Raw genomic sequence first — 18362 nt, 5'->3', positions numbered from 1 at the left:
GAGTCGAATAGAGATGATCATAAATTTAATTCTTTCCACTGTGTCACTTGATGACAGAAATTAGCAAATATGAGCGTGGTCTAGGAAACATTATTGCTTTGACCCCCGTCTTTCTAGGAATAAGGGAAGTTACAAAATGTTAATGGTCAGGTGGTAAAAAAAAACACAGTCAACAGAAGACAAGGGACAAACTAAGGGAGGACTCAGAAAAATAAAATCACAGGTTAATCATTAAGTAATAACCAAAAGTTAGCAAGCACCTGTAGCTGATCAAATTTAAACAAAGATAACAACAGGGTCCCACACAAGGATAAGTCTTAGAGGAAGACTAATTTGGCATTCAATAAGAAAGACTGGGAAACCTAGTTTCACCACACAACAAAAAACAACACTCACAAGCCAACAATCCCACAGGTGAGCACCCGCCCAGAAGAGTCTGTGAACTGTCTAGTAGTTCATCAAGCATAATGATACTCAGCTATATATGTCTTTGGAACCAAATAAAAAAGATCAACTAGTCAAAATTCAAAGTTGTGCATTTGTTACCTTTAGGCTGGACTACTGTAACTCCTTACTCATGTCAGGATGTCCTAACAGCTCCTTAAAAAGACTCCAGCTAATTTAAAATGCGGCAGCCAGAGTTCTGATGGGACTTAGAAAGATAAGAGATAAGAATAAGATAAGAAAACCTTTAATAGTCCCGCAGTGGGGAAATTACTTCTCACAACAGCAGTACAAATTAGCGAGAATACAGCGAAAGAACAGTTCGTGTTGGCACAGTACAAAGCAGTACAGTACAGGTAGAGTGAGTATGAGGTCATTGAAGGGTTATTGCACAGTAATGAATATAAGTCTATAAGTACCGGTTTGCACAAATGTTGCACCGAAAATTTGTTATTTGTTGCACATTGTGTAAATATAAAGTACATAAGATAAGAGAGATCACATTTCTCCTACATTAGCTTCTTTGAACTGGCTACGTGTAACTGACCTACAAAGTACTCTATGATAAAGCTCCTTCTTATATTAAAGACCTCATAGTCCCTTATGCTCCCAGCAGAACACTTCGTTCTCAGAGCACTGGGCTACTTGTGGTTCCTAGAGTCTTTAAATGTAGAACGGGAGGCAGAGCTTTTAGCTACCAAGCTCCTCTCCTCTGGAACCAGCTCCCTCTTCAGGTTTGAGAAGCTGAAACACTCTAAACCTGTAAGATCAGGCTTAAAACCTTCCTTTTTGATAAAGCTTATAGTAAGAAATGGTTCAGGTCACTAGCAATGATTGTTAGTCACAGGAACCATCTCTTAGTTAAGCTGCAATAGACATAGACTGCTGGGGGACTTAATTGATACACTGAGCTCCTAACTCTTCTATCCAATAACTTTCTATCATTATTCCATGTTTAACTAACCATGTCTCTTTTTTTCCAGTAGGTGTGCTTCCCCCCCCCCCTCTTTCTCCCACTCTCTCCCCCACCACAAAAAGCCTCCGCTCCCCGGAGACAGGCACACACCAATCCTCCAAACAGCCCACTCCGGCACCGGACTGCCGGTCCCAGCAGCCACCAAAGCCCCACCGCAGGGGACCCCTGCGGCCACCCCAGAATCCACCAGCCCCGTTGCCCCAAACCTTTATGCAGGCAGCGACTCCTAACCACCCCCCACTCCACCGTACATGACACGACGCAGCACCCGAGCTCCACGCATCCCTACCCGGTCACGGAATCAATCAGAGTGTAGTTTGGGTTATTGATTTGAACAAGCAGACAATGTGTTTAAAATAGTTTAATCTAACAAGCTGTTCAAGTAGAGTAATGCTTAATTTCTTTGTAGTTTTCCAGTTCATCGCATACTCCTTGCCAAAATTGCTGCACGAACATCAGATGATCAGGTGCACCAGAATGCACGTAGGAATGTATCTGCTGTGTTATCTGTACAATGAGGGCAAATATTTGAGCGTGTGAGACGCATTTGGAACATCCTTTGTCCAGTATAATGTGTTCTATGAAGAATTGTATTAGTTGTAAATTTGTATTTTCTGTCATTCGGAAAAAATTAGAACATATATTTTTCCAGAACATATGATTAGTGGTACATTGAGAATATGTAATTAATTTTTTGTGAGTGTTTTCTATTCTGATGAATAAAATTCTGTATGTAAAATAATAAAAAAAAATCAAATAAATTAAAATGAAATTAAAATAAGGTGCAATTGAAAACATTGGATTAACATTGAACCTGCTATTAGATTTAACAGAACTAGATCTTACTCTCCCAATCTGTGACAAAATAACAGTAACAATAATCACAACATCCCGCAACTCTCATTATATTAAATGTCTCACCTAATGAGACACGTGGGCTGCCGCTCAGACATGATCTGATCCAGTCTGGGTGGAATGGGGGATAGGCTCGCTTTCATTGTAGCCTCCACGCTTCAATGCTTCGTTGGATAGCGTTAGCCCACACTCAACACACTGGGCTCTGCCTCGCTACCTCCGCTCACAAAGCCAAGCTTTATAAATCAGGTGTGCATTTGCGCACAAATTTAGCCTTTGAATGTACTACTTTCACCTTCATTTGTTCGTTTTAAAACTTCAGCCAAGCGTTTGCGGCTGACTTCTTCTTCTGCTCCTACTTAATAGAGCGTGGTACACCTCATTGCCACCTAGTGGCAGGAAGCTCCATTGCGGTCCCTCCGCCTATTCAGCCCACATTCCCAGAACTGACTTTTTTACGGCCCTCCAGCTGCTGCTTGGGGCCCAAGGACGGGCCGCGGCCCCATGGTTAAGAATGACTGGCCTAGATGACAATTTAATGCCCAAGTATCTAATGTTCCCTGAGTGGAGTGTGGTAGAAGAGATGTTATTTACCTTAAGGTTAAGTGGTAACACTAACTATGAACAGTCTTTAAATGTTTGCAGAGGCCTGGTGGTTTGAGTGGTGAAGGTATGAATGCCAGCTCAATCAGGAAAGTGAAGACAAGTGTAGCAGAGGGAGGATGCAAAGTAGATACAAGAGGAAGGGAGTTAGGCGGAGGTGGAGGGGAAGTAGATAAAGGTGAGCAGAAAGAACCATCAGTCCAAACCTGGCAGAGGGAGATGGAAGAAAGAGGGGAGGAAAGTCCAGGCCGTAGTAAACTCGACAGGACAGAAAGGCCCATGTCCATTAATCACATATGAATATACTGCTTAAAAGTAGTGATCTATGTCATTGCTACCTGCTCAAATTTATAACCAGCAGTTACTCCTGTATTCAAGGTATATAATGGGAACCCATTTAACGTAGGACTGTCCTTGTGAATTATCAAAAGCCTCGATCAGATGTGTTCAGTCAATCAGCAGCTGAAAAAGCTAACTGACACACCTGATGCAGGTGATCAACAGGAAGAGTTGGAAAACCAGCAGGGACAGCGGCCCTCGAGGACCAGGATTGCCCAGCCGAGTTAAATTTTCACAAAAATACACACTGGCATGAATAAATAGAGCTTTATTTTCAAAAAATAATTATGTACAGTACTGTGTCAGGTGCTTTTAATGAGCAATCAACAAACAAATGTCTAGCTTCAGATATTTCAATTTGCCTTAACCAAGATAAAATGTACTTAACAACTCCTGTTAGTGTATAGGAAAGATTTGACCAATCTTATATTTCACTCTTCACACACATTCTCCCACACACAGACACAATCATACACACTAAAAACAGGCAAAACCCCTGAAACAAACAAACAAAAAAAACTAATCACATACAGATGTCAGTCCATTTACTCAGGGTCTACCAATGGAAGAGGCTTCACACTCTTTTCAGCAAGTGTCTGCTATTTTTAGGAGATGAAAATGTCACTTGGAGCACACTTTAAACTGAAAATACATGTAGCATAGCTATCAGTATATTTCCAGAGTCTGCAGTGAAAAAAAAACTGCATTGTGAATTGTTAAATACTCAAAAAGTCAAATCAAAAACTGAATATATTCAGGACTAGCTTTTTTTCCCACTCTATCTGGACAATCAACATTGCTGAATTCTCATGGTTCACACTTGTCACACAGTATGAAAGGCAATGCCTTACAAACCTTTCTTTTCTTTGCTCAGACATTTATAGAAATAATAGCCAATATGGGAAAACATGTTGCTCCAGTGTTTCACATGAACAGCAGTCTACAAGCCTGTTTGTGCTGAATATCATGGTGGCTGCTGTAGTACAAGAAACATATATAGCAACAATTGTAGCATTTCAGGTATCAGACTTTCTCTTGCTTCTTGAAGAGCTTCATGAGTTGGTAAAACCTGTGAGCAATCTGAGAAAGAGGAAACAAGTCAATGAAAGTTAATTTCACAGTGAGTAAAGCACAAAAAGACTGGAAACAGGAACTTTACCTGCCCCGTTGGCTTTTTTAGTTTCTCCGACAACGCAGAGAATGTCTCACGTGAAGGACCCTTCTTCTTTAGGTCAATCAGAATAGCTCGATCTTCATCTCTGCAAGGTGAGCAAAAGCAGTGACACTTTCTCACATTTTCACATGTATGAATTTCTATGGACTTAAACAACACTTCCTACAGTCTCTTTGATAAATGAGACAATTAGTGACATCTACGTCTCTCAGAAGGAAAAATTGAAAAAAAAACATTTTGGTAATTAAATATACCTCAGGCTCATTAGTTAAATCTTAACTATCTATTACTACTGAAACAGAAATGTGAAAACTATTTTGAAAAATGTTATATGCTGTAACTATTAGTTGGATAAAAGCCACTGGCAGTGACATTGCAATGCCAAATGAGGCCAAAGCATGTTTTCCCAAATGGTGTCATCTAACCTGTTAAATAAGATGACAAAATATTGATATTGTCTGAGTATAAATGAAAATAATAATCAGGGAAAATAACAATGTATTTGTAGAGTTACTAAGTAAAGACAGGAGCTCTGTATCAGAGAAAGAAAAATCTATAATTGCAAAAATGTGGGGATTTAATTAAAGTGCATCTATTTTTTCAGTTAGAAATTTCTGAGAGGAGCAGGATTAGTACAACACATATTCAGCTAAATGTACTAACCTTGTCCAGGCCATGACCACCTCGCCTTTCTTCCTGATAACATTCCTGGCAGATAGACTGTTAGTGGAAAGATGAGCTGAGGAAGAGCTGGACTCGTTATTGTCTTTTGTGGACACAGGTGCTTCTGTTCTCTTTGCCTCCTTTTTGCACCGCTTTGCCTTGGATTTTTCTTGATGCTTTTTCCGTTTTCTAGCATTTTCACCACCGCTCTCTTCTGTTTCTGGTGTACAGCTTGTGCTCTCAATGACGAGATTTCTTTCACACTTTGATGCCTCTTTATCCTCTCTTGCCAAGTCTGAACTTTGTTTCAGTGAATCTTTACTCCTCTGGTTGCTTTTACAGCTTTCAGCTGGTAGATGTGGGTTATTGTCAGGGGCACTAGTCACAGGTTTAAAAGAGCTTTTCTGAGTTTTGGGGTTTTCTCCTCTGTGGTGTGCATCTGTTTCAAATTCATCAGTCATAAGTGTGACATCCTTTTTGTCTGTTATTTTGCTAAACTGGTAACACACAGAATGAGAGTTTTGAGAATCAGTGTTCAAAGTATTACGTGAAGGCTGATCATTCAGAGGCTGCAACTCCTCTGAAATGCTAATCTTTGAGATATTTTGGTGAGTTATTGTCACTTCATTTTGGCAAAGCAGATCTTTTATTGAGCACTTTTCTTGAGTGATGGCAAGACTCAGCCCAGAGATCTTAGCTAAATCATGCTGTACTGATGGGATCGAATCTGAAGGACTGCTACCACTTTGAAAAACAGTTACTGTTTGACTTTCTTTAAGACTGTCTGGAATCATGTTTTCTGCTCCAAATGTTTTACTTAAACTGTCATCAGAAACGAGAGGGACGTCAGCCAGCTCTGCCTGACGAATTTTCACAATGAAGTGGTCATTAGATTTCTCCATCACAAGAGCCTGCATGGGCTTATCAGGCTGGAACATAAAAGATGTTAAACATGGCACAGAGGCCACACTGCTGATCGAGCCACAGCTAGAATTGTCTGTGTCAAGGGTAAGGTGGATGTCCTGTTCTGTAATATCCTCATTGTCGAGGAGAGCATCCTCGCTTATGTGAGCGCTGATGACGCTATCTGGAGTGGACATTCTGTGGATGCTTGCAGGCTGTAAGAAACTGAGGTGACTATCCGATTTAAGGGGTGAAGGAATGGTGAGAGACACTGCCAGATCTTCAGCAAGAACATAATGAGACTTCTGCAGAGGCACGCTGTTCTCTGACGGTACTTCTAACAAGCAACTTTCATCAAATAAAGCTGGATTCAATGCGACTGGATCATTGGATCTGGGAGATGGCATATTGCGAGGTGAAATGCTTGACCAAGTAGCAATAAGTTTGGAGGGGGAATTAAATTTGTTCACGGGAAAAAACTTAGACGGAGAGTGAAATTTAGTTGGCGTGGTGATGCTGATGAGTCTCTCTCCATCCTTTCTTGGTGTGCTGAGAGGCCATGCTGTGTAGTCTCCTGTGATGCCACTAGATTCTAGTAAATCAGATCCTTGCAGGAGACATTTGAAGATTTCCCCCATTTGAGAGTCTCTTACCAAGTTGAACGTTAAACTGGAGGCTTGCTGTTCTGTGAGTATGTTAAAGTCAGTTTTGTCATTCAAGGAGTTATTCTGAGAGACAATCAAAGAAACTAGGTTGTTTTGCTCTGGCGTGGGAGGGATATTTTTAGTAGAATGGATATCAATTTTAGTTTGAGTCTTTTGGATATCTGATGGACTTGGATCAGAACTTGTGGGGTTTTCCATGTGTGTCATCCGGATATCTTTGCCTCTGCTTCCAAGACCTGTCCTGTAAGGCACCACAGCAGAAGTCTTGACTTGACCCGAGATGGGTGAAGCAGACTGAAATTCTTTCTTTACAGGAGGTTGTGTGGACATGTTCTCATTCCAATTTGAACTCACATCCTTAGCTTGAGGACTTGCTGGTTTGCAAAGGCACTTGAGTGTTGTGTTAATATCCTTAAACAAATACTCAACTTGAACATCCACAAAGTCCCACAACTTCTGCTTCAAATCAGTTGCCTGCTGTTCAAATATGCGTTTCACAATTCCATTATTAGCTACTTTGCTAAAAACAGAGGTAATCAGTTTCTTCAATCTAGACTTCAGCTCCTCTGCCTGACTGCAAATTTTGCCAAATTGGGCGCCCTCCACAAACTCTAAAAAAGACTTCTGAAAATTGTCCATCATGCCATAGAAGCTCTTTTTGGGAAAGGTTTTATGTAGCTTCATGTACTTTTTTCGGATCTCACGCCGAACCAACTTAAATGTCTCCATTATTTCATCTATGTTGGAAAAGGAAAACTTAGTTGCTGCAGGGCAAACTGTTTTAAAGCGACTCTTTGGACTTTGTGTTGATTCACCTGGGGTTTCTTTTAAGATCAGATTGTAATCTTCAGTCTTTCTCTTTACTGTAGTCTTGCGATTTGGTTTGTTTGTGGCTGGTGGTGACAACATTGCCAGCTTAGTTGTAAGAACTGGATAATCTGGAACTGACTCCTCACTTTCACTTAAAATTTCACCTTCCTCCATGTCAGTGTCCGAGAAACTTAAAAAATGGTCCGTGGCCTCGTCAACCACATGCATGTCGCTGTCTGCAGTAGAACCTGGATATTTGTTTTCTTTGTTTACTTCCAACTTTTTTGAGTTCGCTCCATTGGCTGTGTCGGAGAAATCTGCAAAAAAAACAAAAAACATTTTCAGACAATTTGGCTCTATGGCATTTCAGAGTTATGCTTTTAATACACAGTGCAAATTAGCAGTAAAGCATGTATTTCTGCAATACAGAACTTGTAAATTAGAAATAGAAACAGAAGCATGAATAAATGGTTGCTTGGATGCAAATTTACTCGATACAGTGTTTACTGTTAACACCCGTGTCATCTCATGATTAATCATTTCATTAGATAAAACCTTAAATTACAAAACTTTGAGCATAGGGATATAATTTGTGTTTGTAAAGAAGCAGCTTGAAGTGGATCAAAATGTATGCAGTAGAACAGAAATTTTTATTATCTGGAAGATATTTTTATGTTAAGAACCTGGGGCCTTATGTACAAAGACATGTGTAGATTTCCTACCACCAATCTGTCATCAAAACAGGCAGAGAAGAAGACAAACTGACCCCGACCACTGTGTTCAGCTACTAATAGGATGTCTCTACATTAAACCACGACTAATATTAACGCTAAAGACAGGATGTACTTTGGGGACGCATAGGTTCTACACGCAACAGGAATAAATATTAAGGCCGGTAAATCATTTATTGACCAAGAAGCCACCTATCTGGTACCAGCTTCAAATCTGTTCCCAAAAATGCTGTTCATTAAAATGAAGGGTAAACTGGCTCTTGATGCAAATTGTTTTAATGTTGCCCTGATCAACTGCATTATATAGGAACTTGATGCCTTACTGACATACAGATGATTGCTATCTACAGAGCTCGCATGGCTCCGCTCAGGGTCCACTGGCATATACCCAACTGGTCTGCAGCTCCTTCTGGATGCCCCCGTGGCTGGACCCTAGTTTGGTCAGCAGCTAGATGTAGTTGGCTGCATGGTTTTCACTGTGTCAAGCTGCAATAGACACTTCTAATGGATCCTCACAGATCATCTAACAGAGCTATTGAATATATACATTTGCACCGTTTTGCTAATATTTTCATATTCTCATCTAATTGCACAACGCGTGTCTGTATTCATTATTTATCGTTTTTCTCCGGTGTGACTAACAACCTTTTTTTACGTGATTAACAATTTCTCTGTTTCACCTCTTAGTGTTGCCAACAGACCAATAGCTGCAGAAAAGTACTTCCGCAAACTAGGGAACTACCGTAAATTCCTACTTTATGTAGTTATTGATACATCTGAACGTTGCTGTAGATTCGTACTTATGTGAGGTTTTTGTGCGCAAGTACCATTCGTAAACGAGGCCCCCCAGGGCACTAATTGCCCATAAAATAGTGTTTTTATTTACAAAATTTCTATCCAATAAGCTCACTTATCAGACTCCTTTTGAAGCCACGTTTAAGTGTTAGAAATAATCTATCCAGAGCCTATCCCAGCTTGCTGAGAGCGTGAGGCAGGGTACACCCTGAACAGGTCGCCAGTCTATTGCAGGGCCAAACAGAGTCGCACGCACGCACGCACGCACGCACGCACACAGAAAGGAATGCCCTTCTTGCTGTGAGGCGACAGTGCTACCCACTGCACCACCCAATATTTTATCTAATTTTCTAAACAGTTGAACGATGTGTTTAAGATGCGCTTATCTGTCTAACTGAATTACATCATCATTAAACAGACAACCATAAAGGGAAACAAAATATTATTATAATTTAGACTAATAATAATGTAATCTACAACATTAAGCCACGAACCTATAAATCAGCATTGCAAAATTCTTCATTCACATTTACCAGTTTGAAGACTCTTGACATCATCAGGGTTGCCTTGATTATGGAGATGACTTTGTTTGGTTTTGGTTATCCGAATAGGGCTCTTCAGGGGACTTATAGCATCAGGGAATCTCTTCAAGTTGTTCAGTGTGCGGATCATTGAATCTTCATCATGAAGTACCAGCACTGAAGTAGAAGGTTCAACATTATTCTCATAGCTCTTTGCCAGATTGTAGTAGTTCTGTGTGACGTTGAGCTCACTGCACTTTGACATGTGATTTTTTGGCACTACCAAATCTTCTGTCGTACTGCTGACTTTGGACACGCCAGTACAGGAAGTGGAAGAACTTAGCTTATGTGCAAGACTATCACCAACAACTTCAGTTTCCTCTGTTAAAACATGAATAGCCTCAGGTAGACTTAGACCTTCTTGTGGAAATGATGCCATGCTTATTGTACTGGATACAGTCTCTGTCTCTTTAGGATCACATTGCTTATGACAAAGCGTTTTTCTGTAAACAGGCCTAAATAAGGCTGATAATCCTTGTTGACAACTCTGGGGTAAATCATCAGAAGGCATGCACTGACTTTTGAAACAGCCAGAGACATCCTCATTAACAGGATTCTTCCTTGAGGGTGAATTGTTTGGACCATCCTCAACTGCATTCACAGGAAGGCTTGTCCATACTGTGGTTTTAGGAAGTTTCTCCTCCCTTGATTTGAGCACAAAAGTTTCAATAATGGCAACAGGCTGATCTCCACTGATAACAAGATAACCCTGTTCTGAAGAGCTGCTTGTGTGCGGTTTGGACATGCTTCTAAATGTGTTGTTTATACTACTTGTAGCTTCCAATGGTGCAGATTGAACTTGCTCGTTCTCTGAGGTCAGCTCCATTCTGTTTTCTTGATTTTGTGGTTTGATAAAACTACTCTGTTGAGACTTTAGTGTGGGGTCTGTGATATAATTCTGTCCCATGTCTAGGGATTGCGTATGTGCCAAAGTTGTTTTAACTGAAGTATCTTCAAGCGTTTTTTCAACTTCTTTTTTATTGTAGTTATTTGTGTCTTTTTGGAAATCTTTCGCAGACTCACAGCTCTTGCCTGTGTGTGCAGGGATGTCTGAAGTCAGCTCTGGAACACCTTCTGACTGACCACTCCCTATTTCATCAATTATACACATGTCCTCAACATTGGGCTGTGAATTCTCATCATCTGATTGATGATGAACCATGTCTCCTGCTGGTTCATGCTGTTCATCAATGGAGACTGTTGACTTTTTAATGGGAGAAAGTGTCAGATTCAGTGTTTCCATAAAACACAATTTCTTATTAGGAGCATTTCCCTCTGTAGAGCCTTTCTTGAAGATTTTATTGTTAGAGGATCTCTCTGAAATCCCACGTTTATTTTTCTGTTTATCTTTACTAGAGTCATGTATATCACTTTTTTCCAATTTTTTTGTGCTCTGTCTCCGACTTTCTCTGCTGGTCTCTGACAGACTTTTCCTCCTATACTTTCCGACTTTCTCTTCATGTCGTTTCTCTGCCTTTTGATAATTCTTTGAAAATCGCGCTCCTTCCCTGTCTTTGGAGGAATCCCTGTATCTCTTTTGATTTGAGGAGGACCTTTTTTTAACCTTGGAGTTAGAACCTCTGTCACATCTGTAACTTTTTCTACTACTATGATGTTCTTTTGAGCTGTAAGCACCACCATATTCAGAGTTGTCGTTGTCTTTTTTAAGCTCTCGACTTCTTCCTGTTCTCACAGTACTGTCTAAAATATCTTGACAAGGGCTTTTTGCCCTGTCAACTTTGTGGTGACCCTCAGCATTTGGATAGGTCCTACTTAAGCATGTCCTAGAGTTATAGTTTCGTCTTGCATCATTGTCAACTTTATGAGACCTGGTTTTGTCAGGGGCAGAACTGTCCTTGTTAGAATCTGATCCACTTCTTTGTCTCCAAACTTCAGAAGGACTTTGAGATTGTCTAAGACATTGATATTTTTCCTCTCTGTGCTTCAACTTATGCTTGTCCGACTCATTTTGTAGGATTGATAAGCTTTTTGAATGACAGGCAGATGACTCTTTAGAAGCTCTTGTCTCAGTAGAGGAGATAGTGGGCCGGTTTATGCAATTATTGTTTTCTTTCTTTGAGAGATGGCATGAATGCTTTGGAGGATAATTTTCCCTGGCAGGTGGATGATTGGTTGAAGGAGGCGGAGGACTGGAGGCGAGTGGTCTACTGCTTAAGTTTCGATCTGGCAGATTATTTGTGTAAATATTATGTCCTTTCACTGACCTGAGGAAAAAGGTTTTAACATTTGATTAGTCATTTATCAAACAGGTGTCAAAGTAAAGATAGATTTGTCACTTACATTCATAAGATTACCTGACCAATGAACACTTTAAATGTACAATTACCTATAGCACTAAAACTTATGTAAAAATTCACAAGGTCATATGAAACTAAAACATACCCTAGATTTAACCTCAGAATCTCAGCATCTTTCCGTGTCACCTCCTGTTTAGCTGTTCGAAAAAGTGCTGAGATGTTCTTTTTGAGACTACAATTTTCAGTGTTTAGCCTTGTGTTCTGTAAATAGATAGAAAGAAATAAAGATCAAGACAGAAAGACACATAAATACATACATACATTTATACAAAGAGGTATGGTAGTGTGTCTGATATAAAAAAATTTCTGTGCCAGTGATAACAGAAAAATGATGGCCACCTTTTTAAAAGCAAAATGTTTTTGATGGTTGTGAAAGAAGATCATAACCATGCATATTTTTGCTTTTCCTTTGTGCCGGCTCAACTGTTTGACACAAGCCTCCCCCTGGGCTACTACTGCCAAAATTAAACAAACCTTAGTCTCCATCTCTTCCAGTCTCCTATGCAACTCTTTAATTTGGTTTTGGGCTGCTTCGAATCTGGATTTCAACTGTGAACACACAAAAAACGAATTTTCTGATATAGGGTTGACCATAGAAAAACAGTCTACATTATAACACAGAGTGGTCTTTTATCCCAGGACAGGTGTAACTCGTCCTTTCTTTTTAATTTATACACTATACAACAAATGACAACAATTATGGCAAATGGTGGATATAATTGGAAAAAGACATGTTAAAGCCAAGTGAAAGTCTGGTGGGCTGATTTCAGCAGCAAACATATGCCAGACTTCACTTAACTATTGCTTCCAAAAAAATGAAAATACTGTTAAAACCAAAACACAGTAATTTCCAAGTTAGAAAAAAAAAACTCAACTCAAATCTGCAACATGTTTCAAACATTAGGGACACATATAGAAAATAAAAAGTTGCACTTAAAGTGTTTGAACATCATTTACTAAAAAGTAAAAGGTGTGAACAACTGGGTTCCACCAGACAACCTCCTGCTTCCCAGGCCAACTCTCTAACCAGATTTTTACACTGTACAACACATGCTATATGAAAAATAAAGCTAATATGAACTTACCTCTGCATAGGATGACTCTTTTATGAGCTGTTCCTCTGTGACAATTTCTTCATAAAGGTCCATTGACTCTTGAGGGGTCTTCCCTGTAATAAACCCACAAATGGTAAGTAAAGTAAAGCATCTATGTTTTAAAAAGAAAGACATCCTGGAAATTCCCACTATGAGTTAAACACTACTGTAGAAGTTGCAGTACAACTTCACAGTTTTTACCTGCATCAATGTTAAAACAGACATCCAGATCATCGTAGATATCCACAGAATCTTCACTGACCTCAGGTAACAACACTGTAGATAACACACATGTAAGACAGTATTAGTGCATCAGACTCGTAATGTACATCTGTAAGTATTAGCCACATACAAATGCAGCTATTCACTCCCACATCACAGCTGCTAGTCAAGGAAAAGGAACACAGCATTGAGGACATGTTTGGCAAGTACACTGGCAAGGAGTGCACCTCAGAACAGGCAGTCGTGAGGACACGTTAGGCGTGTACACCAGCGAGGACGTGAATAAGGAAGAGCACGACAGCGGCAGCAAAATATAACTTAAAATATAATTTTATTTTAATATTTCAAGATCACAATATTCTTTCACACAAACAAAATATACTTCAATTAAATACTTAATTTATTTTCCCAAGCCACACGGAGCTGCAGTATAAGGATGAAAAAGCCACAGGTTGCTGCAACATGAATTAATATTAAGGCCATTAAATTATTTACTAACCAAGAAGATCTAGTACCAGCTTCGAATCTGATCCCAACCATGCCGTTCGTTAAAATGAATGGATCATCGTTAAACCAGACACTTCTCTACAATGTGGCTGACTGTAGCTGCATTTGTGCGTCACAGACTATTCGTACATTAATGAAATAAAGATGTTTCCTGTTGGCCCATGTTTCATCCTGTGACGATACTTTTACAGCAATGTGTCCAGTCGATGTGTCCGATCACATCAGGTAAGGCTCTCGCTGCAAACTGCGCTTTAATGTTGCTTTGATCATCTATATTATATGGGAAGTTGATGCCTTGCTGAAATACTGATGATCGTGTCCCACACAGCAGGCTTGGCACGGCTCGGCTCGGCTCAGGGTCCACTACCAGATCGATCTGCAGCTCCCTCTAGATGCCCCCATGACTGGAAGCCCACAACAGCTGGATGTGCGCTGGCTGCGCGAGTTCTTGCTGCTTAGCGATCCAAGAACGAGCACCTCTACCAGATTCTAATAGATCCTCTATAACCTCTTTTGTGCCACGGACCGGTTTAATGTCACAATATTTTCACGGACCTGTCTTTATGGTGAGGCTGAAATATGACTCTAACCCTAACAAAATAAAATGGTAGGATCGGCATTAAAACTGGTATTTTCTACTTATAATAATAAACGTGCATTCACCGCTTGTGCAGCTTTATTAGAAGCATCCTAGTAACATCGTCTAACACGTAGAATGCTTGATCTCCAAGTGATGAAGCAGCTTGATTGCCTCGTTAGAATCAGTCGCTGCACATTATGCTGAGCCGACTTGGAATAACCAGTTGTAAAAAGTCCATGTTTCAGATAGGACTCCTGCTATTGTCTGTTAAATGCAGCTTTCTTTTTATTTGTAGTTGTTGGCTCTTCTTTAGCCGCACTGGCTCTGTTATGCTGCGCAAAGAAACGCGTTTGTTAGCTTGGGGGGTTTAATTTAGCGGTAATGTACAGACCGGAGCCTTCTGGTAGTTTTATACCCTCAGTCCTGACTACAGACCGGAGCAGCCCGTTTAAAAGGTAGCGGTTGTAAGTAAGACAAGTGACCGAGACAAGCCTCTTAACATGTTAAAGACCAAGCCGTAGGTGGATTTAGCTAAGAGATTCTGGTAATTTTCCAATATAACATCGTTCAGAATCACACAATACATAAAATGGAAATAATGTGAGATTTCTTTCATGGCCCGGTACCAATTGACCCACGGGCCGGTACTGGTCCGCGGCCCGGGGGTTGGGGATCACTGTTCTATGAGATCCTTTCTAACAGAGCTGTAGAATATGTGTTTGCACCGTTTTGCAGATATATTTTATATCATCTCATCTATTTGTAGACACATGGCTGAATATTAAAGTTAATAGTTTTTCTCCGGTGTGACTAATAATTGTTTTCACGTGATTAACAGTTTCACAGTTTCATCTCTTGTGTCACTAATGGACGAATAGCTGTAAAAAAGTACTTACGCCTGCCAGGAAGCTACTGTAGATCTGCGCACATTTCTACCCCACACAGGTGAGGTACATCTGACCTTAGGTGTAGATTTGTGCATATGCCAGGTTTTCGAAGTACCCTTCTTACACGAGGCCCCTGGAACCCCCGAGGTCACTTACCAAGAATAAATGAAGCACCTTCTGAAAGTCTGCTAGAAGATGTGAATACAGCACTACAAACAATACCAACTATTACCATCAGTGAGACCTATCAGCTGATGTACAGCACAGCAACTGTGATCTCTGATATACTTGGCTATAAGATCAGCACAAGCCATAAGGTGCAGTATCCCCCATGGAAACAGGTTGGTGGGTAAGATCAAGGCAACACGGAATGAAGTTAGCCAACTATCAGAAACACAAAAAGGTATGACAAAGAAGTACCTCCACCAAGTAGAGTGACATGACTATACCTGAGGCCTTGGAGACTGCCAAGCAAAGGCTCTCAGCCCTGGCTACCTGGCTGAAAAGATACTCTAGAGAAGTTGAAACTAGGAGAATAAACAGGATGTTCTCCACTGATCCATCCAAGATGTACTCACAGTGGCACGGTAATAAGAGTAATGCCCAGTGGCTGGTGGACTTAGGAGCAGACCACAGCAACCTTCCCGAACAACATCCAGTAACCATCACAATGGCAGACATCCAAGAGAAGGTGTGTAAAGGAAAAAATTGTGCCATTGTGCTTTTTCTTATGCAACACAGTCATCGTGTGCTGGTTGGGTTCAATACTGAACATTCTTACACAAACAACTAATCTCTTGTGCCCTGTTGTACATCAAGTTTAAACATCTGATGTTGACTGACTAATAGTTTTTGATGTATGTCTGTCTTTTACACCTCTGTCTCTGGCTCCCTCCCATCTGATTCCTCACCTGACTCCTTTATTTTTATAATAAACCACACAAAAGACAACTCTCATCTGCTTGTTTATGGGAAATTTCCACCACAGACGGCATCAGGCCCTGGCATGAACCATGCCTACTGGCTGAAGAAAACTAACCTCACTCCACGAATACCTGGCGGCACAAACAAACAAGCTGCTAGTGGATGGAACTCATCCTGAATGGTCAATGGAAGGCCAAACAGTCCTGATCTTGAAGGACCCCCCAATCGGAGCAGTCAAATCCAACTACCGTCCAATAACCTGCCTCTGCACAACATGGAAGGTCCTGTCAGGCATCATAGAAGTTAAGATGAGCAGGCATATGGACCAATACATGAGCAGTACCCAGAAAGGAATTGTTGGTAACACCAGGGGAGCAAAACACCAAAATCTAACCTATGCACTGCCTGGATTGACTCCAAGAAAGCCTTTGACTCAATGCCTTTACACATAGATCATGGAATGCTTGGAACTATACAAGATCAACAGGACTCTAAGAACTTTCATCCAGAACTCAATAGCAAAGTGGAAAACAACCCTAGAAGCCAACTTCAAGCAGATTGTCCAAGTCAACATCAAATGCGGCATATAGGAGCTGCTCAGTCCCCACTACTTTTCTGAAGAGGCCTGAACCTGCTCAGCAAGATCATCACATAGCCTGGTTACGGGTACCGAGTACGGAATAACACAACCATCAGCCACCTCCTCTACATAGATGACAACAAGCTGCATGCCAAGAGCAAACGAGATATACCACCAGGATATACAGCCAAGACATCGGAATGTCATTCGGGTGGTGTGGTCAGTCAGTAGCAAGGAGAGGAAAGGTAGTCAGGACTGAGGGTATAAAACTACCAGAAGGCAAAATAGCAGATGTGGAGGATAGCTACAAACAGAAGAAGAAGAAGAAGAAGAAATTAACCCTTAATAGTCCCACAGTAAACACAGGAAATTCATTCTCTGCATTTGACCCATCCCCCTTGGGGGAGCAGTGAGCTGCCACATGAGCGGCGCTCGGGGAGCTAGCGCGAAGTGTCTTGCTCAGGGACACACCTGATGCCGAGGCAGGGGATTGAACCGCAGACCTTTTGCCTTCCGAGGTCAACACGCTACCAACTGAGCTACCAGGCCGCAATGAAGGAAGAACAAAGGAGCAGGAGGGCGTAGGTGTTGATTGCCCAACCACACACACACACACTTAACATACTTACATCTGGAGGCATCACTGATGTCAGGGTTAGCCATTGTTTCAAGTATCTAGGTTTGTCAAGAAGTGCTGCCAGGTGAAAAACCTGTATTGATCAAAAGTGTAGAAATGCACAATAACTTACAACACAAACACAATTATAATAATGAGAAAAAATTTTACTATTGGTGACAAATACTATTTTCACAAACATGTACAATACCTTCATGACAACTTACAACTACTGTATATTCAAATTGAAGTTATTTAATTAATGATGTAAATTGCAACCGTTTAGGAATAGATGTGATTTGTTAGGAAGGACGCTATATAAAAAAGTGTTCACTTTAGGTCTTGTAAATAAGTGGGAAGGTAATGTTACATTTCAGGGGGAGTATATTATTATTAAAGAAGGGGTATCATTATACATCAATAGATTTAGCTTTAACACCCAACGCCATGTGCCATTTGAGACATAAGTAAAATAGCAGATGGCTGCGTGCTGCACTATGCAACAAAACACCTGCTCTGAGTCCCAATATGCTGGTTATATGATGTAACCAACATATCGGTTATTTATGCTTGACTTTGCATTATTAACTGATAACTTAATTGTTGTTAGGCTGATGTTGGCGGCATGAATAACCTCGGTCAATGTTATTTAAATGAAGATAACTTCTGAGAACAACGCTACCACCAAAGCTGTATACCAATCGGATATTCTTCAAAGATATATATTACAATATAAAAATGTAAATTTGCTGACTTACTTGTTTGTGTATATTGATGTAGTACCTCTCGTTGTTTACGGCCGCAATGTCGCGCCAAGACTTCACTACACAGGAAGTCCCGACAATTTCCCGCGGTCTGGACATACAGTTCCTCTGGTTTTTAAAAAGCTCAACTAATCGGGATTTCAAACCCAACAGACAGCAATTATTAATACAACTATTGTGTATGTTCCTTCAAGCACCTGATAGAAATCGTATTAAAACATAAGCAATGTCAAGCGTCTTCAATCTGTTCCACTTGCTGATATGTTCTACGTGAACTGTGCCGGCGGCGCTGTATCTGCGCGTCATCGTCGTGCGACACACGTAACAGGGG

At 40.6% G+C, this 18362-nt stretch overlaps 1 protein-coding gene across 1 annotated transcript; it reads right to left on the bottom strand.

Annotated features, from left to right (window-relative positions):
- Nucleotides 1-3468: 3468 nt before the first annotated feature.
- Nucleotides 3469-18340, bottom strand: casp8ap2 (caspase 8 associated protein 2). The gene is made up of 10 exons (XM_029141554.3): nucleotides 18026-18340; nucleotides 17281-17361; nucleotides 13153-13227; nucleotides 12943-13025; nucleotides 12332-12406; nucleotides 11943-12058; nucleotides 9492-11764; nucleotides 5055-7749; nucleotides 4377-4476; nucleotides 3469-4297 (listed from the first exon to the last, which is right to left on the bottom strand). Exons 2-10 carry the CDS (start codon nucleotides 17312-17314, stop codon nucleotides 4241-4243), a joined length of 5508 nt encoding a protein of 1835 aa, XP_028997387.1. The 5' UTR covers nucleotides 17315-17361; nucleotides 18026-18340; the 3' UTR covers nucleotides 3469-4240.
- Between the last annotated feature and the right edge of the window lie 22 nt (nucleotides 18341-18362).

This window comes from Betta splendens, chromosome 24, assembly GCF_900634795.4.
Source record: "Betta splendens chromosome 24, fBetSpl5.4, whole genome shotgun sequence".
NCBI lineage: Eukaryota > Metazoa > Chordata > Actinopteri > Anabantiformes > Osphronemidae > Betta > Betta splendens.
The sequence above is the reverse complement of the archived record's forward strand: the minus strand, read 5'-3'. Positions and strand labels throughout refer to the sequence as shown.